This window comes from Mobula hypostoma, chromosome 7, assembly GCF_963921235.1.
Source record: "Mobula hypostoma chromosome 7, sMobHyp1.1, whole genome shotgun sequence".
In the NCBI taxonomy this organism is placed as follows: domain Eukaryota; kingdom Metazoa; phylum Chordata; class Chondrichthyes; order Myliobatiformes; family Myliobatidae; genus Mobula; species Mobula hypostoma.
The window spans coordinates 115142400-115165590 of record NC_086103.1 but is presented as its reverse complement, the minus strand read 5'-3'; the positions used below and the strand labels follow the sequence as shown (position 1 = coordinate 115165590).

Sequence of the window (23191 nt, the reverse complement as noted above, 5' to 3'; positions counted from 1 at the left end):
CAGATAATAATCTGTTTTCCTATTTTTGCCACCAAAGTGGATAACTTCACATTTATCCACATTAAATTGCATCTGCCATGAGTTTGCCCACTCACCCAACCTATCCAAGTCACCCTGCATCCTCTTAGCATCCTCCTCACTGCTAACACTGCCACCCAGCTTCGTGTCATCCGCAAACTTGGAGAAGTCCAGTATCCAATTGCAGAGGGAGGTGTTGAGGCCTAGCAAGGACAGATGGTATTGAATGCCAAACTGAAGTCTAGATACTGCAGCCTGGCATATGAGACCCCATTTTCCAGGTAGAAAAGGACAGAGTGGGGGCAGAGGATATTGCATCATCAGTGGACCAATTTGAGTGATAAGTGAACTGGAAAGGGTCCAACGTGGCCGGGGAAAAAGGCTTTAATGTACTCCATGACCAGCCGCTTAAAGCATTTCATAATGGTTAATGTTAATGCCACCGGGCGATTGTCATTTAGACAGGTTACTGTCGCCACCTTTGGCACTGGAATGATGGTTGCCACCTTGAAGACTGAGGGGACAATGGATTGTTCCAGAGAGATGTTCAGCACCTCCATCAGCTGGGCTGCGCAGTTTTTTAGAACCCGGCCTGGTATATTATTGGGTCCCGCAGCTTTGCATGGGTTGACTCTGGCCAGCGTCTTCCTCACCTTGGCTTCAGCCAGATGGAGAGTCTGCTCCCTGGGGGAAGGGTGCCTTCTTTGTCAGCACTTTGTGCTGCGCATCAAACCAGGCATAGAAGACATAATGACTTCCTTTGTCTTCTCCACATCCAGGTTTAGGTTGTTCTTCTCACACCAATTCATCAGTCACTCCACTTCCTCTCTATGCTCTGCCTCATTGTTATTCTTGAGAAGACTCTGTTGTGCTTCACAGGGAGTGAAGCATCCTGGTCACTAATACGCGAGGTAGATTCATAATCCGTAATCCTCTGAATTCCCTGCCACATGCCTCTCGTATCGCAGAGGTGGCGTACATTCTCTGAGAATGCTCCCATTTTGCCTCCCTGAAGGGGCAGTAAAGCACAGTTTTTGCTTCCCTGAGAGCTGTCACATGCCCCAAATCTAAAGGCAGTATCATGATCCTCAGCCTGGCACTGACCTCTGCAGTAGACCATGGCTTCTGATTTGCCCATACCCGGATGTGCTTCGTGATGGAAACATTCTTAGTACACTTCTCTATGTAGCTGGTCACAGAATCCACATATTCCTCGATGTTAAGTTAGTTGCCATAGGTAGCAGCCGCCCAGAACTTTCTCCGGCTCATATTGTCAAAGCTGTCCTGCAGTGCTGAGATTGCACCCTCAGGTTCCTCCTCACCTCGTGATTCAAATAGCAGAAGGAAGTTCTAGGTTGACGCACCCTACTGAGATTGCATTGCCCCTTCTCCACTTTTTAACTCTTCTTCTGTCAGTCCCCTCTGCTCATTAGTACCCACTGATCAACCCCACTCAAGAAACACCTCGTTTCTGGAGAAGTTTCTATCAGTATCTTGGATATTTCAAAGAGATCACCTTTTATTCTTCTAAACCACTGGGATAATGGTTAATCTTATTCAAATTCTGCCCACATTACAACCCATCAATCCAAAGAAAGAATCTACTGAATCCATACCTCCTGCCACTAAGAAGAGCATTTCTTATTGTCGTTGCGATGTTCTCACCAAGACCTGCGCATCGGACATCATTTACTAATTTGCTACTATTCAAAGGTGTTATTTTCCGAACTGAATAACCTAATTGTACCTCATCTGCCACCTCGTTGTGTGTATCTCTTTATGAACTTCTCAGCTCATTTTCCAACATAGTTTTGGATCATCAGTCAAGATTATTATCAGAAACTTTCACTTAATTTCTTGCTGACTTAAGTGACTTTAAAAGTTTTGGATGATGCCAAAACCATGGCAGAGACTATGCAAGTAAATATCAAGAAGCAAATAACCTGAATGTAGTTGATGATCACTGTAAATTTCATAACCAGGAAGTCCTTCCATTTGCAGAAGACCCTCGAGTGTGTGAGATTAAGGGAAAACATGAGCTATATTTGAAGTTCCAAACTGGAAACAATATTGCAGAATGATTGTTAGCACTTACAGTATTTCTATAGCCACACACACCATATGGAAATAGAAGAACCATACTTGCATACACATACATTGGAAATAATTTTGTAAAGGCAGTAACACCCATTGACCCAAATATTACATGCTACCACCCCAAACCTCGCTGTGTTAACACTGAAAGTTACTGGTTGGCTTAGTCACTCCCTTTTAAAATGGTTAATTGATACTTAGTCACTGTACATTAATCTGTTCTCATAATTATTGTTTAATTTAAAAGAGGGAATAGAGACCATCAGTAATTACACTGATTATTACTGAAATGGAAACACATCATTATAATTAGTAACCATGGCCAACAGTAACACTCATTGGAGGATTCCAGTCGATTTTCGAGATTTGTTTGTGTAAAACAACATACATAGGACAGTTAAAAGGGACACTATGGCAACATCATGGAAAACTTAGATTAACAGTAGAAAGTAATACTCTGTAGAATGACCAGACGATCAGATTGGATGGGGCTGTATTCTAGAGTAGCAAGAATGAAATACCTGAAGTAAGGTGGAAAAGAAATTAGTACAGCAGACATTCAGATGCTTTTTTGACGACTTTCAAAAGCACAGAATAAAGATAGTTTATTAGAAAGGTGCTTGTTTGAATTGTGTTAACTAAATAAATAGGATACACATTAATTATAATTTAGAACTGATTGGGGGATGTCTTCTCGTTATATTCCTAGAATAGAACAATGAAGTCCTCATAAGAAACGAAGAGCTAGTCCATCCATAAGATACAGGAGCAGAATTAGGCCATTTGGCCCATCAAGTCTGCTCCACCATTTCATCATGGCTGATCCATCTTTCGTCTCAGCTCCAATCTCCCACTTTCCTCCTGTATCCTTTCATTCTCTGACTAATCAACAATGTAAACACACATACACTCAATAGCCACTTTATTTGTTATCTCCTATAACTTATAAAGTGGCACTGAGTGTATGCTCATGGTCTTCTGCTGCTGTCACCCATACACTTCAAGATTCAACATGTTGCATTCAGAGATGCTCTTTTACACAGCATTTTTGTAAACCATTGTTATTTGAATTACTGTCATCTTGAATCAATCTGGGCATTCTCCACTGGCCTGTCACATTAACAAGGTACTTTCACCTGCAGAACTGTTACTCACTGGGTGTCTTTATTTCTCTCACCATTCTCTGTACATTCTAGAGACTACCATGCATGAAAATCCCAAGAGATCAGCAATTTCTGAGATACTCAAATCACCCCATCTGGCACCAGCAATCATTCTATGAACAAAGTCACTTAGATCACATTTCTCCCACATTCAGATGTTCGGTCTGAACAACTGAACCTCTTGACCTTTAAGCATTGAGTTTCAGCCACATGATTGGCTGATTAGATATTTGTATTAACATGCTGGTGTACATGTGTACTTGATAAAGTAGCCACTGTATGTATGCCTACAAGAATGTGAATAAAAGTATGAAAAACTGCAAAGTTTACAATGTAAAACTTGAAACAAAATGAAAGAATATCAAAATAGATTTGCCTATATATTCACAATACAATATAGTGTCATCAATAGGATGATTTTTGAAGGCAGAATACTATTCATTGATGTGACTATGTATAATGCTTAATATTACTGGCTGTAATATGAATGCAGACATCACTGTAAGGATACATTTTTATGCCTTAGTATCTTTTACTAAAAGATATAAATAGACATTTATAAATAGACATTTGTATGAGCATTTTACATCAGACTTCATAAGGAGGATAAAGCAGATGAGGAAGCGAGTCCCAAAGTGGATGTCAACAGGTTTTCTAAAGATAAAGCTTATTATGCCTAAGGGGAAATGATCATAGGTGAAAAAAAGTGTTGATCATGATATGGGAAGACAAAGCAGCAATCTCTTTTACCCTAAAGTCCTGAGAAAGAGATTAGGGAGTAATTTTCCAAGACAGTAACATTTACATATTAGGGTTGCACTGAGTGTGACTGTTTGGCTGGATTGTGGTCTATGTGGCACCTGTTCTTAAAGAGCAAGAGAGATTATTCAGGTAATTATTGGCCAGCTCCCTTTATCTCCCTAATCATGAGTAGAAGAATCTGGTATCTGCAAAGAGAAATACTGGGCACAGCCTGATTAAGTTTTGAAAGAGATGATTGGTCTTAACCAGCCCCTTAAGATGCTTTGAAAGTTGGATCTCATGGTTCTTGTGGAAGTGCAGCAGATAGAGAAAACCAAAACTTCAGGGGAACCTTTGGGCAGGTTTTCAAAAGAGGGAAATCAGAGAAGTTTAGGCTTCTAAATTATTTAGGAATTTAAGAAAGGAGTTAGAAACAAAATAGTAAACCAAATACCAGTTAGTTTGACATCAATAGTAAGGAAACTGCCAGAAACTGGTAACATGTCAGTTACAAAGGACTCAACATGGAATTATGAGAGAGAAAAATTATGTTTGACAAACTTATTTAAGTTTTTCAAAATTATAACCTGCAGAACAGCTCAGACAGAAGCAATGGATGTAATGTGTTTCGATTGGCAGAACATCTTTTAAAGGAGACACACACAAAGTGTATAAAACATAATTTGGGCACATAGGATTTTTTTGGAAGGGAGGAGTGGTAATACATTGGTGTGGACTGAGGATTTGTTAATGGATGGAAAACCAGAAATGGAAGCACAGCTATTATTAATGGGTTGAAAAATGTGATAACTGGAGTCCACAGGGATCCGTGCTGGGGTCGCAGCTGTTCACAATCTATATCAACCGTTTGGATGCAGGTATTCAGTGAATTATGTCCATAGATTCTAAGGAATTCAAGCTAGGTATCTGTGCAGGTTAGATCGTGACACGGTGAGGATTTGCAGTTGGAATATAAAGCAAAACATGTGAGGTAATCCACAGCTGGGAAAAATAGAACTGTTTTTAAATGGTAACAGATTACAAAGTTTTGTAGTCAGGGTGATCTGGGTATCCTAGTAAACAAATGACTGACAGCTACAGTAAGCAATTACGAAAGTAAATGGTATGTCAGTCTTCAAGAACTGACTAGGGAAGGTGAGCATAGCTTTGTATGTGTGAAATTGAATTGTTTGATGAGGTCACCAGGAGGATCGATGAGGGTAGGGTGGTAGATGTTGTTCGTATAGACTTTAGCAAAGCTTTGACAAGGTCCTTCAAGAAAGGCTGGTGTGGAAAATCAGATCACACAGGATCCAGGATGACCAAGCAAATGGGATACAAAATTCGCTTGGTGGAGGAGTGAGTGGGTGATAGTGGAGGGTAAGATTTCAGATTGAAGGCCTGGGACCAGTGATGTTCCATAAGTATCAGTGTTGGGTTCCTTGTTAGTCATATATATTAATGGTTTGGATAAAAATGTAGGTGGAGTGATTAGTACGTTTGTGGATGACACCAAGGTTGGTGGTGTAGTGGACAGTGAAGACTGTTGTCTAAGATGAGATCAGCTGGAAAAGTGGGCAAAGGAACTTAACTCAGAGAAGAGCAAAGAGGTACATTTTGGGTAGTTAAACCTGGGCTGGACATTCACAGTGAATGACAAGGTCCTGAAGAATGTTCTAAAACAGAGCAGAGCGACCTTGGGGGTGCAAGTACATAATTCCCTGAAAGTGGCGGCACAGCTAGACAAGGAGGTGAAGGTAGTTTACGGCATGCTTGCCTTTATCTGGTGGGGCATTGAGAAAAAGAGTTGGGATGTCAAATTACAGCTCTACAAGATAATGGTGAGATTTCACTTGGAGTACTATGTCTTCTGATCATCATGCCTCGGGAAGGATGAGAGTAAATTAGAGAGGGTGCAGAAAAGATTCACAAAGATGTTGCTGAGCTTGGAGAGCTTGAGTTATAAGGTCAGACTGGATAGGCCAGGACTTTTTCCCTGAGTATGAAGGAGGTTGAGGGGTGACTGTATAGGGATTCATCAAATCATGAGGCCCATAGATAAGGCAGATGGTTATAATCTTTTTTTTGAGGCCTAGGGGAATCTGAAACTAGGGGGATTAGGTTTCAGGTCATGAGGTTAAAAATTTAAAGGGATGTTGAGGCTCAATGTTTTCACACAGAGGATGGCTGGTGCTTGGAACAAGCTGCCAAAGGACTTAGTAAAGGCAGGTACAATTACAATATTTAAAAGTCCTTTGAAGAACTGAATAGATATAAATTATTTAGAGGAATAGTGGCCAAACACAAACAAATGCATCTTGGCATCTTGGTTGGCGTGACTGATTTGAGATGAAGGACCCTTTTCTTTGCTGTATGACTCTATGACAAGAGTAATGATATGGATCCCAGGTGAAAATGCATATCAAACAGGTCTGGTCTCTCTACCTAAGGAAGAATATACTAGTGATAGAAGTCATGTAGTCAAGGAGCACTAGAGTGATTTCTGGGACTGTGGTTTCATCTGGTGAAGTGAGAGCAAGTAAAATGAGCTGATAATCTATTAATATAATTGCAATCATCCTTTACAAAATAAGGGGTCAGCCTTTCAAGACTGAGGTGAAAAGTAATCTCTTCATTCTGAATGTAGTGCATCTTTGGAATTCTCTACCCAGGAGGGCTGTAAACTCAAGCGACTTCAGGGCGGAGCTGAATAAAATTGTGGGTCTTACTGGAATCAAGGAGTATAGGATTAGTAAAGGGCCATTGAGCTACAAGATCAGTTCTGGTTTAATTGAACGGCAGACAAACACGAGGGCTGAATAGTTTGCTCGTGCTTTTACTTTTAAAATTCTTATTAAGTGTACTGCTGAAATTTATAAAATTGTACAGGTATTTTTAAGATTTTCAAAACAAAACTGAAAAGGAATTTCAGTATGACCAGAGGGGTGCAGTGGGGAATGGATTAAAAAGTTGCACTTAAAATGAAATGAGTGAGATGTTAACCCTTCAGTAATCATATTCTGACAGAAATTAAGCTCACTGCTGTGAATTCAGAGAGGGATTTCTGGATATAGATTCACAAGAAATTAGAACCTGTAATTCAAAGTATCAATATCTTTACATTAATGATGACATTATGTAAATCCATAAGACTCGGTACAGAACTCTGGCGAGTCGACTGAGGCTTCAGACAGGCAATAGACTCGATGCACGTCGAAGCCTGATATACAGAAATGCAGATATGAAAAAAAAGACCAGAAACCTGTGACCACATTGCAATACACCGTTCTAGAGTACAAGAGGTATTTAACATTTTGAAGAGATGGGACAAGGTAGATGGAAGGTTCCTGTTGATGTACAATCCAAAAATATTAGGGCACAGGTAAGATTAAATATAATAAGAGTAAAATAATGATCATTATTGTGAGAATGACACTTCAATGGAGCCTGAGGAATTGACCTTCACAATGCTAGTCATCTTTGCTGATATGGGAAGCATGGTCATATCTGGCCTTGAATTTACATCTTACTTTTCCCAACGTTAAAAAAGGAACTCTGACTTGTTTATGTTCTCTGCCCTGAGCCTTGGAAAGCTAGACTGCCTGTCTCGATATTCCCCTGGCTTAAGTCTGTTATCTGACAGGATCAAATCTAGGGGTTCAAAACACTTTGAGGGTTTCTTGAATGAAACTGTTGAAAAAAAAATGTACCACCTTTGGAAATTTGTAAGTGCATTGAATGTGTGTGTGGTCTGTAATCAGGACGTTTATTGTTTAATTACAACAACAAATAAATCACAGCAGTTTTCTGACAAATTGTTGCATCTGCAGTAGTGTATTTGGAAATACTTCAAGAAAGATATTGTATTACAATAAAATACAAAATGCAGTATAATAATATTGTTTCAATAGAACTTTTACAAAATCTATGATACAAAAGTACCATTTTTCATGGTATGCATATCTAAAGGAATTGGTTCTGTCGTTATCATTGATTGTTTCAGTTTGCAAGTCAACTTTGTGGCATGAAGTAAATTTCCGACATCATTATACACTCAGCTGAAACTGAAGAAAGACTTACTAACTGCCAGGGTTTAATGTTAATATTAAAACTTAAAACCAAAACCTGTATCTGATTCACACAGATGCAAACTGGCCTAGCAATGCTGAATAGTTAGGTGATCCTATTTATTTTCAGACTGCTCCAAAAGTGAAGTGCTCACAATCAACTAATTCAGCTTGAAATGTATGGTTTTTATTTATGCTATTCACTCCAGATTTTGATACCAAGAAATGCAGAATGAAAATGACAATTCTTTGTTTCTGACCCAGTCGTTATGTATAAATGCAATCAAAAATATTAAACATACAGTACATTGGTTACATAAGCAATTTCTTAATATGTTACAATCCTGAAATTTCCCACCTTTGCCATTGGACTGTGACAGAAGATGGCACACACAGGCTTCCATCATGTACCTAGTCAATATCAGATATATCTTGTGAGGTCTAATATTATGGCCTAGATTGCAAAAAAAGTTTGATTTCTTCATGATTCTGAATCCTTAGGGCATAAAAATGTGACTGATGCTTAAAGTTAATGTTACCAACCTATTTTAATTTTTGATTGAACTTCTGCAATGAGTAGTCATGCTGCTAGACTTACTAATATGAAGGATGCCTCAATCTGTTTGTGTAGCCCTGCCTTTCCTTGCACGCTGATTATTTCCGATGGCTAAGTTATCTGTTGTAAACAGAACGTTCATTAACAAATAATTATAATGTCCCTGAAAATACACAAGTTGAATTGAAACTTGTTTTTATAGGATTAATTTGCATTAGTACCATTCCTAATATTTTATCAGGAATTAACCTAAGGTAGAAAAATGAGTCATAGATCTGCAAAACAATTTGAGCAACTCATAACCATTTTCCAATAGTGGCTCTCCAATGCATCTTCCGTCCACAATGAGCATTCAACCTGAGAAGCAGTCTAAGAATAAATAATAGCATTTGGTTCTTTGGAGGTGCACTGCTGAAATGAAAATCTTAAGGAACGTGCATTTCCCAAAGGGGCTGCTTCACCACAAAACCACACAAAAAGGCGAAGAAGTTCAAACAACGTGCAACAGGCAGACTGGAATTCTCTCCAGAATTATACATGGAAGTTTAAAGACTTATTGTGATGTTGGTAAATGCTGCACTCTGAGTTTCTGAACACTTTAACATAGTTCTGCCTGAAAAATACTCGAGTTGACAAACACATTTTTCTTCACTGTAAGGTGGAAACATACAGTGACAAAGAAATGATATGTTTACTTACTAGGAAGCTGGAGTAGCTGAATGATAATGCTGTTTATCAATAAAACTAATAGTTTCAGGAGGTTTGCCACAGAAGTTCACAATGGATAAATGTACTGTAAGTGAAGATAAAGTACTCTGTTGGGACTGTAACAAAATCAATGAAAGTAGAACAGGTCATTTATAAAACAATAACTATACTGTAAAACACTTTAAAAGCAAACTACTGTATGCATTTGAAACTGGTAGTAAGTAGACTGCTGATCTAACATGTAAGTTAATTTAAAACTATGACAGAATACAAACATGTACAATTTAATTTCAGTAAGTAAAAATGTTGCACTACAATGATTCACAGAACTTTTCTCAGAAAAAAGTATAAATATAATCTTCTTACAGAGAATATGATTTTCAGTAAAAAAACATATCTTACAAAACCTTTCTTTAAGCACATAAAATCTATGCATTTTGAGCCCAGTAATGTACATGTGGTAGGGAGAATATGTTTTTAACTAGTTATCCATTGGGCAACCAATATCTAATCGGGCACAATTGTGCACTCCTGCGATTTACTGTGAGGCTCCTTGTCAGTTGGCTATAGGCACAGATAAATTTTGTCCATGAGTGCCTCTCCAACCGATGGATAACATTTACAATCCTCTGGCTTCTTCATGAATGCTGCCCCAAGATCTCATCCAGATTTAAGTCCTTCATCCAGTCATCGTTGCTACTTTTTATCAATGAGTCAAGGAAATCCGAGTCACTGCTGAGTCCTGGCAGTGCACTGTCACCTTGTTGGTTGAGAAAGTCAAATGGCAAGTCACTGTTATGATTTGTTCCCTGGTAACTTCGAGGGGGCTGATTGGTGGATGAGAAATTGGTTGTAGGCAACGTTTGCACTGAAGGTGCCTGGCTTATCACAGCCATGCTTGCTGCTGATTGGCTTATCACAGCCATGCTTGCTGCTGATTGGCTCATTACAGCCATAGCTTGTGGTTGTGGTCTAGGCTGATTAGCTCTTGGAGTTGGCCCACCCAGTGAACCTACTGCCTGTCCACTCATACCTTGGTTCATTTGTGCCAAAGGTCGTATCTGAACTCCGGGAGTTATCTGGTTTGGTGGTGCCATACCTCGCTGAGAAAAGTGTTGATTGGACATATTAGGCTGTACAGACTGGTTGGGAAAAGGAGGGTTATTAGGGAATTTTACATTGGGTCCCATTTGTGCCTGTTTTGGAGTCACCTGTGCCCCTGGGGGAGTCCAGTTCTGCGGTGCCAGATTGGAATTGGTCATCATGTTTGTTAGTCTTTGCGTCTGTGCTGACATACTGCTGCTAATATGGTTCAAAACGGGTCTCATCTGCTGCTGAGAAATGGCAGAACTCCCAACAGACGCAGTGCCAAACCCTGACATTGTGGTCCCTTGACCTAACGCTGGCTGCCTTGGTATCATTACATTGTTCTGGGTTATTCCCATTGGACTTTGGCTTGTGTGATGTTGCAGTTGATTAACGCTCGATGAAACTGTGTACGCTGCCTGCTGGGAAGCCGACACACTTCCATACATTCCTATAGTTCTGTCACTTTGAGTTCCAGAAATAGGAGGCATCCTAGGTCCCTGGTTGCCCGGCGAATTCACTTGTAAAAGGTTTGAGTTTGGAGGGATCACACGGTGATTTGGAGCAGAATTTGGTAAGGCCTGAGACACTGTCAATCCCATTGCTGGAGCAGCACCTGAAAGATTAATTTTCATAAGACATGTTCAGATATAAATAGATTTCAAATAGTGGAAAAAAAGCACAGAAATTTGTTTAAACACTTCAAGGAAGAAGTCATTGGTGGGGCCATGCATGGTTGAAATTTTACTAATGATAAAGGGTAAAGAAATCTGTCAGCAAGTTTATCAATGATTTGAAGGTTTGCTAGTCTGGGTGACTTAGTGGAATGGAATAATCATTGCAAAGCACATAATAATTGCTTTAATTACGTGTAGCTGACGAAAGTATTTCAGTTGAGGGAAGAAATGAGATGCTCTTTCACATTGCTGCTACACATTGTACATTTTTAAAAATAGCACTGGATTGTTCAACCACATACAATTTACAATGACTGAACTACACAGGTCAAGTAAAAACAAAATCAGTTTCATTCCGAACTTGTCAGTCCTGGATCAGGGGGCTGTAAGGTAATATTGTTGCCTTAGTGGGGGGAAAATCAATTGGAAAGTAGGAAAAACCTGTCTTTTGGAGCGTCAAGCCCATCTGCATGCTCGCTCACCAAACTCTTTACAACATCAGTGAGACGAACTGGGAATAAACACAAATACAGGCATAAATGTATAACAGGTGGTGGCATGTCAGCTGCTTCTATCATGTAAAGGAAAACTGGGCACATCTAGTGCATTGGCAACCACCTAAAACTTAAGAACTAAAACCAGAAACACTGATCTCTGGAAACAGGTAGATGGTTAGACGTCATCTGTTGTAAAAGAAACATAGTTTATATTTCAGATCAAAAACTCTTTGGGAGAAGGTAAGAGCATCCAAGTGGGAGAAGGCTACATCATTGTATAAGCCTGCTTCATCACCAGTAGTCCTGGCCTCAGTTCCACCTTCCTGCCTTTTCCCAAATTTCCAAAGTAGACATTTCTAAAGATTTATGAGCTTCTGAGAAAAGAAATTCGTCCTCGCTTCCACATTAAATGAGCAACCTCCTGGCAGTTTTTAAAAAATTTTGCTTCAGGTTCAGCACCTGCAGCCATTGTGTCTGTAGGATTACAGTGGATGTGTGTTGATGGCTAATGTGGGCAGGTTCGCATGCTTTACCTCTCAATGGTTCTATCCTCCCGACATAGCTTCACCTTTCCTGATGCAAGAACACTACTGGAACCTAACTTTTCTGTAAGCAGACATTTCCCATGTCAGCCAATTGTATCACGTATCATTCTGATGCCATCAAGAATGGGCTGGATGGTGGTTTGGACAGCTGTGATAGACCACAGTTTCAGACTGTGAAGTACTGTGCAAAACCTGCTTCAGCGGCAGAACATAAGTTGAATTCCATTTCCAGTAACGTGCAAAGAAGAACAATTCCAACTTTCTCCTTCACACGTTTTCTTGAACTTTAACGTTAAGGCAAATGGAAAGATAGGGGATCACTGAACAAGTCAAAAATATTATACTTTCGAGAAAGAAAACTTAAACTTTTCAACTAACTGTGGATTTACAGTATATGGGATGCAAACAGAACATGTGGAAGTACTCAGCTGGTCAGGAACTGTCTAGAAAGAAGAACTTTTAACATTCAAAGTCTGAGACCCTTTGTCAGAACTGTGGAAGAAAGATCATAAACTAATTGTCAGGAGCAGAGAAGGTGGGGAACAAGGGCAATTAGTTAATGCAGCAGTTAGGGAAACAGTAAAATCAGATTATTCTTCTATGTACTGCAGGAGTTCTCAACCTTTTTTATGCCACGAACCAAACCCATTAAGCAAGGGGTCCATGAACCCCAGGCTGGGCACCCCTGATGTAATGTGTTGCTAACAGCAAGGTTGTGGGACATGCCCAGCAGGCCCAGTTCCTCATAGCAAAAAGAAAGAAGAACTGAACCAAAATAATGGCAGATAGAAATGACCTGTTCTAATACGGTCAGAAGGAAAAAGTGTTCCTAAAGTGGTTGAGTTTGATATTGAGTCCAGAAGGCTGCAACATGCTCAGATGGAAGACGAGGTGTTCTTCCTCAAGCTTGTATTGGGCCTCAAAGCATCAGTGCAGAAGGCCAGAGACAGGAAGGTCTGACTGAAGAGTCGGTTGGTGAATTAATGTGGTAGGTAACCAAAAGCTTAGGGTGTTCCCTGTAGATCAAATGCAGGTGCTCTGCACAGTGATCATGCAGACCTTGAATACTAAGTTGGAAGAAGAGCTAGTTGCTTCTCCTGGAAAGACTCTTTTGTTGGGAAAAGAAGAGGTTTGAGACAGGTGTTGCATATCCTGCCTTTTAAGGAATCATATATACTCACCTCTGAGGAAGGACAGACTTTGGTTTAATGTCTCTACCACCTTTGACAATGGAACACATCTTCTACATAACACTCCAAATGCCGATCGAGAATTTTATGATTGAGTCTGGAGAGTGGGACTTGTACCAATAACCATGATTTAGAGACAAGAGTGCTACCAGCTGAGTTGAGGCTGACAGTGACCCAGAAGCAAACAATAATTCACAGGTAATAATTTTACATTATGCCTTTATTTCAAAGTACCAAAAGTAAATTGCAAGTCGTAATGCTATTTTTGCTGTTACCTGGATATTGACTTGGCTGTGGGATTCCAACTATATTTCGCCTTTGCTCTTTATAATCTGGAGGCGGCCTTGTCAAGTGCCTGTTAAGCTGTTCCTGCGTGTTCATTTTCTCCTAACCAGAAAAAAAAGCCATCATTAAGGTTTCCAAAGAGCATTAATCAGTGTCTTGCCCTTCTCTCCTCATTACAGATTCTTTGTGGCAAACATCTTCACAGGTGAGTCGTGGTGGTTGATATACACCATCAATGGTGTCTATCAACCTTTTGTTAAGAAGTAGATGACAACAATCTGACGGACACACTGCTTAAATTGTCTCATCATCATATGGATAATCAGTGTTCTTGCAGAGTAAACAGAAAATATGTTTAACATCAGAAAGTTTGCATTTTGAGAGAAGTGTGTTATCTGGAGAGATTATGCTCTTCCACAGATTCTGCTGTTCAGTGTGAGCTCTACTTAAACCTAAAAGATAGTACAGGAACTTCTTTGCATCAGTTCTACACTGTTCATTTTTGGGCAGAGTACATGTTTGATTCACTAATGAATAAAGAATATGTTAGAAGGGGAGTAAGGCTTTATATTGGGTCATAAAGATAGGGAGAAAGATGCCAAGGGAGAGAATTCCAGATTAAGGCTTTACATGACAGAAAATAGATTAACATTAATACAGTACTTTTCAAGCCTATTTCCGGAAGTTCCAAAGAATTCTGCAGTCTTTTAAATTATTGTTGTGAATGTGTTCACAGATTTGTGATAAATACAGATGAGATAATGACAGGAATGTTGTTGCAGGGACCAATACTAGTAATGTTGAATGAAAGATAAGAATAGACCCGATAGAGAAGGTCAATCTATAATTTAATATCCCCTATTTTTGTTCTAAAATTGTGAAGTGGATTCTTTTACATGCATCTCAGGGAGCAGACGGGGATCGGTTTGAAACCATTTCTAAATGTCAGCAATCACTCAGAACTGAGCTCAGATGTCAACCGAGGTTTCTGTACATTTTGTTCAGGTGTGGGACTTGAAATCATAAACTTTTGAATCATAGATGAGGGTGGCACCCAACCAAGCCATGCCCAAAGACAAGATTGTCAAAGGCTGACTTAAAGGGAATTGGACAGCTATATGGACAGGAAAGGAATGGAGGGTTATGGGCTAAGTGCGGGTCGGTGGGACTAGGTGAGAGTAAGAGATCGGCACGGACTAGAAGGGCCGAGATGGCCTGTTTCCGTGCTGTAATTGTTATATGGTTATATGGAATGCACAAGGGGCTGAGCTTACTTAGAATCTTGTGGAACTCTGGGAGATTTACAATGTGGGCAAAAGCAAAGGAAGAAAATTTTAAAACTGACCCACAGATGGACTGAGTCACATTGAGAACAGGATGTGACGGAGTTATGGAAACTGGCCCCTCAGCCTGATTTGTCCAAGTTGACCAAAGATGGCCATCTACACTAATCTCATTTTCCTGCATTTGGCCCACAGTCCTTTCCTATCTATGTATCTGTCCAAATGCTTTCTAACCTCTGTTATTGTACCTCTCTCTAGCAACACCTCTATCCTTCTTATGAAAACTTGCATCTCAGGTATTTTTAACTAACTATGTCTCCTTTATATTTATATCTCCTATAAATGTTTCCCTTCTCACCTTAAACCTATGTCCTATAACTTCAGACTCCTCTACCCTTGGAAAGATCTCTCCAAATTTCCATAATGTCACCCCTCGGTCTTCTACATTCCAGTGTGGACAGCGGCATGGGTGCTGGGTGGCTTCCATTGCAACGAGGACTTGAACTCAAGCTGGGGTGTCTCTTGTTTTCAGCTGCCTGGGGGAGGTGTGGGAATCAGGCACTGCACCGGATTGCCAGAGGCGGTGTGGCGCGGGGTCCTTGCTGGAGTCAGTGCTGCCCCTCAGCGTTTGCTCGACTGCAGACTGCTGCAACATTCATGGAATCAGGGACTTGAACTATATATTTTTTGTGTGACTATAATTTACTCCTATCCCATATGTGCTATATGTGCCTTGTGCTGTGTGTGACTGTTGGTACTGTGTTTTGCATCTTGGCCCCGGAGTAACACTGTTCTATTTGGCTGATAAAAAAAAGGCATCTGTTAGTCTTGCAAGACCATGGTCTTCACTCTCCAGGGCGCAGGTCTGAGCAAGGTTGTATGGAAGACCAGCAGTTGCCCATGCTGCAAGTGTCCCCTCTCCACGACACCAATGTTGTCCAAGGGAAGGGCATTAGGACCCATACAGCTTGGCACCAGTGTCATCACACAGCAATGTGTAATTAAGTGCCTTGCTCAAGGACACAACATGTCGCCTCGGCTAGGGCTCGAACTCATGACCTTCAGGTCGCTAGTCCAATGCCTTAACCACTTGGCCACGTGCCCACATTTAGCTGTATTCATGGGTATTCGTGTATGGTGGAATGACAATTAAACTTGAACATGGAAACAATCCCAGCCTATCAAAAGTCAACAATATAATTTGCTTTAAATTGTGAGAAAGAGACTTTGATGCTCATGAGTTCAAAACAAGACAAAATAGTTCATGCTGACAGACTATTTTGCACAAAGTATTTTAAAACATTAAATTTAAATAACTTAAATTTAAAACTTAAAATTACCTAACAACTTAAAGACTTACAAACATAAACGACGATCACCAGTAAAATGCCTTCAAAAGACTAGGGAGTGGTATCATATCAATAACTAAACTATAAAACTTCTTTGATTACCACACTCCTAACTCCAAGTTCTAGCTGCTGTTCCCTTACATCCAACTCAGGACCCCTTAGGCATCAATGGGCCAGCTGCAGACTTCCACAGCAAGTGAAAAACAGCACTATTGACCACAGCAGGGTTCTTACATTCAATCACAAGTTTTTACAGTAATGGAAGATTTTGACTGGCAATTTTGCTTGTTTTATCCCACAGAATCCAAGCAGGTGGCTTCCTTGCCGGTTGCAGCAAATCCCTTCAGAAGATTGAGGGCTTTGAGGACATTTAGAGGCACCAGATTTATACAGATCTCTGCCCTTGATCTACAAGCAACATTAATGGGGAAGTTCTGCATGCCAGCCAAGTGTTTACTCTCACTTGTACGTAATTTTAAATGAAACCCACTCATGCATTGAAAAACACAGAGGGAGTTCAGCAGCTGCACAATTTAGGTACAGAGCCAAGGTTCGAACATCCTTGGATTGAGATACTATTTTGATATTGTTGAGAACAGGGAAGAGGAAAATCTACCCAAACTTTTATGTGATGTTATAAAATGCAAGCTAGGCTGACATTCCCGTAGAGAATTGAGAAAACGCTGCCCCTTGATAAAAGATGTTATACTAAGACTCCTTTGGCAGGCATATAGGAAGCAATAATATTATTTTGAGAAATAGCAAGGCAGTTCTTCTCAAAGTCATGGGCAGTATTGATCCCACAACCAAGAGCACCAAAATCAATCAGATTTTCTGGTGAGATTATCAACTCATTACTCAGTGATTTTGATATCGGCCAGTCGATTGCTCGGTGCTACCAGAATCTCAAAACAACTTGCCTATAGTTGGGACAAGGGGGTCATAAATAGCAACGTGTGATTGAAAGTATTTTTCAGGCCTCAATTTTGCAAAGTTTGGAGCTGGCCAAGGGGGGTGGGGGACCAAGGCAGTTCACGACTCATTCCTTTGAGATGAAACATTTTATGTGGTTGAGTCAAAAGGGCAGAATGCTGGGTCTGGGACTTAACACTGAATTATTCAGTTGAAATGTTTAAAACTCATGAAAAAGTCCATGGGTTGTTGATGAACCTCATCATCTACTGATAAGACTAAAGAAAGAAAGATTATGTACATAACAAGAGGAAGAAGTATACAGATAAAATACAAATATGGCTACATCAATGAGTAACCTTCTTTTTATACTTGGCTCAGTGGCAGGGCCTGGTGTGTTTTCTCGCAGTGACTGTTTAGTGGCCACTGTTTCTAATTAATGCTGAAGATCCTTATATTCCACACTACATGGAAGGCTTCCACTCTTGCAATTTAACAGAGTAAACCACCTACTTTGTGCCTGTGAGCAACCTCAGCTGCTTCCCACCTAATGCAGAGTGGGAAGAGGAGCCATACAAGTCAGCAGGTCAGATTCAAAAAGAGGTTATGACAGCCTAAACCTCATTAGCAGAGCAGCAGGTAAATTCTTAACTTAGTTCACAAGTAATGGCCAAAACCCAGCCGGTTTTAAAATGAAGGCTCAAAATTCCCCTGTGAACGACAGTCTCTAATGGTGAAACAACAGTGAGAGAAGCACTAGCTAGAGAAAATGATTGTTGCTTGTTTATTCTGTTATAGACGAGAAATAATAGGATACGGCTTAAAAATGAATGGGAGATCAGGCTTTAAACTATACAGATTGTCCACTCCACGGTTTAACATAAGAAGAAATAAAAGAGGATTAATAAAATATAGGCATATTAGTAGAGACTGGAAAATACTGTACCGTGTCTACCAAGATTTGTTGCCGAAAGAGCATTTTCTGATGTTCCATCATCTGCCTCTGTATGGCCTGTTTCTTCTCCATCAGCTGTTGCTTTAACACAGCCTGGTGTGCGTTGTTAATGTAGTTATTGCCAGGATTTGGGTTTGGACAGGTATTAGGAGTTTGGCTTGGGCCTGGGCCTGGGCTTGGGCCCACCACAGAATTCTGATCCTGAGAAAGGAAAGAAGAGTCATTTCTTGTACAGAAACTTGATAAATTTCAGCATTATTTAGGGAAAAATGTATCATAAGGAATATGGCATGTGATCAGGAAAAAATCATTCTCTAGTTAATTCAAAATTGCAATACGTGATTTGATTTATTCCTCATATATCTCTGTAACCATTTTTAAGCTTAATCATAGGTTTTTCCATGCATTTGTAATTCACAGGGAGGCAAAATTACTTTCTTTTTTTTTGAAAGAAGTCCATCATCAATCTGTAACTATTCATGCTAACAGCTGAAGCCAGGAAACAATGCATTTCAACATGGTCTTTTAGAAGTTTCCACAAACGTACGTATAAACCCTGAGTTATCACAAAAAGGAGCAATGTTATTTCAGATAAACTCCCTTCTTAACAAGAATCAAAAGCATGGCAAACAATAAAACTGTTCTGTTATATGAAATAAAAAAGATAAAAGATCATTTTCAAATTATAAATGATAACTGAAAAAACAAGTATCACAAGACACTCTAGACCCTGGAATTAGATTCACTTCACTATGGTGACAAGGTCTGGAATTTTGACCAAAAGACCAAAATATTGGCCTGGAGCATTGACTTTTTATTCCTCTCCATAGATGTTGCCTGACCTGCTGAGTTTCTCCAGCATTTTGTGTATGTTTCCCTTTAATGTCAGACAGCTACTAACTCAACTCATGTCCCACCGCTGCCTGTACATTCTCTCTGTGACTGTGGGCTTTCCTCCAGGTGCTCTGGTATCCTCCCACAGTCCTAAGATGTATTGGTTGGTAGGTTAATTAGTCATTGTAAATTGTTCCATAAGAGAATAAGATATAGGAGCAGAAGTAGGCCATTTGGCCCATCGAGTCTGCTCCGCCATTCAATCATGGGCTGATCCAATTCTTCCAGTCACCCCCACTCCCCTGCCTTCTCCCCTGGCTAATTATGCCCTGGCTAATCAAGAACCTATCTATCTCTGCCTTAAATTCTCCCAATGACTTGGCCTCCACAGGCACTCGTGGTAACAAATTCCACAGATTTACCACTAATCCCATGATTAGACCAGGATTAAATTGGCTCAAAAGACAGGGTAGGCCTATTCCGTGCTGCATCTCAATGAATAAAGCACTGCTCTGAAAAGCTGAAGGAAAAGTGCCCAGCATCAGAGAGTGGCAGATTCATTTCCCGTCATTTTTCATGTTGCAAGGTCTAACATTTTGCAGTAACTAGCGAGGCGCTAAGGCTGATGTTGAGTCAATCCAGATCAGCCTCGTACATCAAGAAAATGCCTCACAGTCAGCTAAGTGGACAAAAAACCTCTACGAAACCACAAGGCTGGCCAATTTTTAAAGTTTTCTGTGTTGTTTAGGACATGCATACTCTACTAAAGGGTTATTGGGAAATGAAAATAATTAATATATATTTGGAGTAAGATGATATCATTGACCAGAAGAATGATGATTTAAGTCTCAAAATGGGATAACTGCCTGAAATTGGTATCAAGAATGTATTCAGTAATATTTACATCAGCAATACAATCCACCCATCAGCACTATTACAGCACATTTCATTAACCAGCTGAGGAGGGTGAAAGTTCACTGGAGAGAAACTCACTCCTGGTTGGTGGGGCTAACGTGCCACAATGGTGCATTTGGCGTTGTACTGCCCTGAAATTCATTTCAATGTAGTGAAAACATAGACCCACAGGGCTGAATTCAAAATGATAAGGAAAATGTCTGCTCTTCACATCAAGACACTGTTTGGCAATAAAGAGTCTTGGTAAAGGTGATGCCAATGGACCAATGGACTCCATCAGTTGTAGTCATGCTTTGCGCATTGTTTGTGATCTTCAGTCATCCCTGCAGAATTCCCTGTGCCCTTGGCCCAGTCATATTCCGCTACTTCATAAATTACTTTCTTCCATCATCACGTCATTGGTAGGAATGTTTGCTCCTGTCTGCACAATGTTCAGCTCCTTAGACAGAATCAGCCCATGTGTGCAAATAGCACATTCTAGACAGTTAAGCAGAAACTGAAGAGGTTGACAACATTTGTGCTGCACAAGAGCCAGAAAAGAAAAACTACCCCCAAGATGAGAGAGTCTAACCTCCATCTACTCTTGCATTCAATAACGTCACTGTCATTATCGATATTCCGTAGTTATCTCTGACCAGAAACTGAACTTGAGTAGCCACATTAAATACTGCAGCTACAAGGGTAGGAAAGAAATTTGGAATATCCCTGTGAGTGATTCATCTCTTAACAACCCCAAATTTTTGAACACATCTACAATGCAGAAGTCAAGACTACAATAAAATACTCTCCACGTGCCTGTGTAATCTAAATACTATCCAGATCAAGTCAAGGCAGCCTGCTTGATTGGCACTCATCCACCACCCTAAACACCTACTGGTATGCCATGGCTGCACCATGTGCCATTTACAAAATAACCAGGATACTGTCCTACAGCAACTCTCAAAGCTGCAAGCCCTACCGCCATGGAAGACCAAAGCAGCAGGAGAGAGGAAGCACCCTCATCGGCTCCAAATCATGCACCATCCTGACCCAGAAACAAAACTACCATTCTGTCATTGTCACTGGGCCTGCAACCTACAATGCCTTCTCCACAACATCGTGGGACTATTCATACCAGAAGAATTGCACTTGCTTGAAGGAGGTTCACCACCAGTGTCTCGAGGGCTGATTTTGCCAGCAATGCCTACATACCCTAAATAAACCTTTACAGTGAGCTATGGAGTCAGGATGAACCCCAGTGAAGGAAATTCAGCCAGTGTAGACCCTCATCTTATTACTTATTATCAAGCTACAGTTTCTGACAGGAGCCACTTGCAACCTTAATTTTTAACACGAAATTAAATTACAACTTTAAATGTCATTGGTATATTCAATTCTGAAAATCATAGATTGCTTTAAACCCAAAGTGTATTCTTAATTTCTTCAAAGCGATTTCTGTGAAGGCTGGCCAATTAAGTGTAGTACTTCACAAAATAAAGAATCTTTATCGGCAGCTGTTTTACTTGCAAATTCCCAGAATAATTCTAACTGACATAGAACATCTACTTATCAATCAGAAATATCTTTGATCATCTGTTGAAGCAAAATAAAAGGGGCACAGTTCTTGGTCAAAAATGTGAGCGGATGGAGTAAGTACCCCAGGTGTTGGGAGTGACAACAGCTCTTTGAAAAGGCACAGGTAAGGTTTTATTTTGCTGTCCATCCTTAGCTCGTGATTCAGAGTATGGGGGATGGTAGTTTGGGCAATGGAATGCTCCTCCTTCAAGATGTGAGAATGCAGGAACTTCACGGGTCTCCCTTGTGACTGCATCTGTAGGAAGTGCACCCAGCTGTAGCTCCTGACTGACCAGGTGAAGGAACTGGAGGTGCAGCTCGATGTACCTAGGATCATCGGAGAGGCTAAGGGCTTCATAGATGAAAGTTTTATTGAGATTGTCACAGCCAAGGTACAGGTTTCAGATAAATGAGTGACTCACCAGGAGAAGCAGACAAAGAGTGCAGGGTTCCCTGTGGCCATTCCCCTCACAGACAGGTATGCCTCTCTGGATACAGTTTATGGGGATGTTCCTTCAGTGGCTGGCAGCAGGAGTCAACCCTCTGGCATTGTGACTGGGTCTGAGGGTCAGAGTGAAAGGGTGCAGTCAGACAGGGTGATAGTGATAAGAGACTCATAGTGAGGGAGACAAGCAGGAGATTGTCTGACTGCAGAAGAGATGCCAGGTTGGCAAGTTGCTTCCTGGTTGCCAGGGAGAAGGACCTCTCTGAGCCGCTACAGAAAATTCTCAAGGAGGAAAGCAAAGAGCTAGAGGTCGTTGTACAAATGACCTGGATACAAGGCTGCAGAATGAGTGTAGGGCATTAGGTAAGAAATTAACAATGCAGGAGATCGAGGGTAATAATCTCTGAATTACTCCTGGTGCTCTGTGGTAGTAGAGAGAGAGGCCAGTTGAATGGATGGCCGAGGAGCTAGTGCAGGGGGCAGTGATTCAGGTTCTTGGATCACTGGGATCTCTTTTGGGTAGAGGCAAACTAAACAAGAGGGACGACTGCACTTGAACCAGAGGGAAACCAATTTCCTACTGCTAAAACCTAACCTTTGTCACTAGGGAAGATTTAAATCAGTTTGGCCGGGGTTGGGACTTGAAGAAAGTGAAGTCAGTGAGAAGACAGAGATACAGTACCTACAGCAACCAAAGTGGAGTAATCAGGGTAGCCATATATACAGTAAAAGGGAAGATATGACCACTGCTTTCAATTCACAGAGTTTAAAAGGCAATGCAGATGAACTGAGATCACGGATTGCTATGAGGGACTGGGATATTGTGAGAAATTGTGTGTGGTTGTGAGAAATGTAGGGTTGTGCTAGTGAGAGATTTCAATTTTCCTGGTTGTTGACGGGGCCATCCAGAGTGCAGAAGATGTGGATGGGCAAAACTTGTGCAGTACGTCCAAGAGAGTCCACTTAAGCAAAGTATAGAGAAAGGCTAGGGAAGAAGCAACGCGGGACCTCCTCTACAGCACTGAGGCAAGCCAAGTAACTGAAGTGGCAGCTGGGGAACTCTTCCGCTTCTCAGTGGTCTCCCACTTTATATGTGACAAAATTAAGTAAAATCAACCCTATAATGTATTACAGAAAATTAAAACTGGACTTGTTGCATACTATTTTATTTCCCCTTCCCATACATGGCCTTCTCCATTGTCAGGGTGGAGCCCAATGCAAACTGGAGGAAAACCACCTCATTGTCTATTTGGGTGGCCTCTAGCCCAATAGCATGAATGTTGAGTTTTCAAATTTCAGGTATCCTCCCTTCTTTAC

The 23191-nt window shown here is 40.6% G+C and overlaps 1 protein-coding gene across 2 annotated transcripts in view; it reads right to left on the bottom strand.

Moving 5' to 3' along the window:
* Nucleotides 1-7778: 7778 nt before the first annotated feature.
* zmp:0000001236 (mastermind-like protein 2) overlaps nt 7779-23191 on the bottom strand; it is a 362601-nt gene continuing 347188 nt past the window's right edge. For both annotated transcript variants that reach the window (XM_063053819.1, XM_063053818.1), the window contains 3 exons: nt 18118-18327; nt 13618-13729; nt 7779-11049 (listed from right to left, as the gene is read on the bottom strand). In XM_063053819.1, coding sequence (XP_062909889.1) covers nt 9986-11049; nt 13618-13729; nt 18118-18327 — 1386 coding nt within the window. In that variant the 3' untranslated portion in view covers nt 7779-9985. The remainder of the gene's footprint in view (nt 11050-13617; nt 13730-18117; nt 18328-23191) is intronic.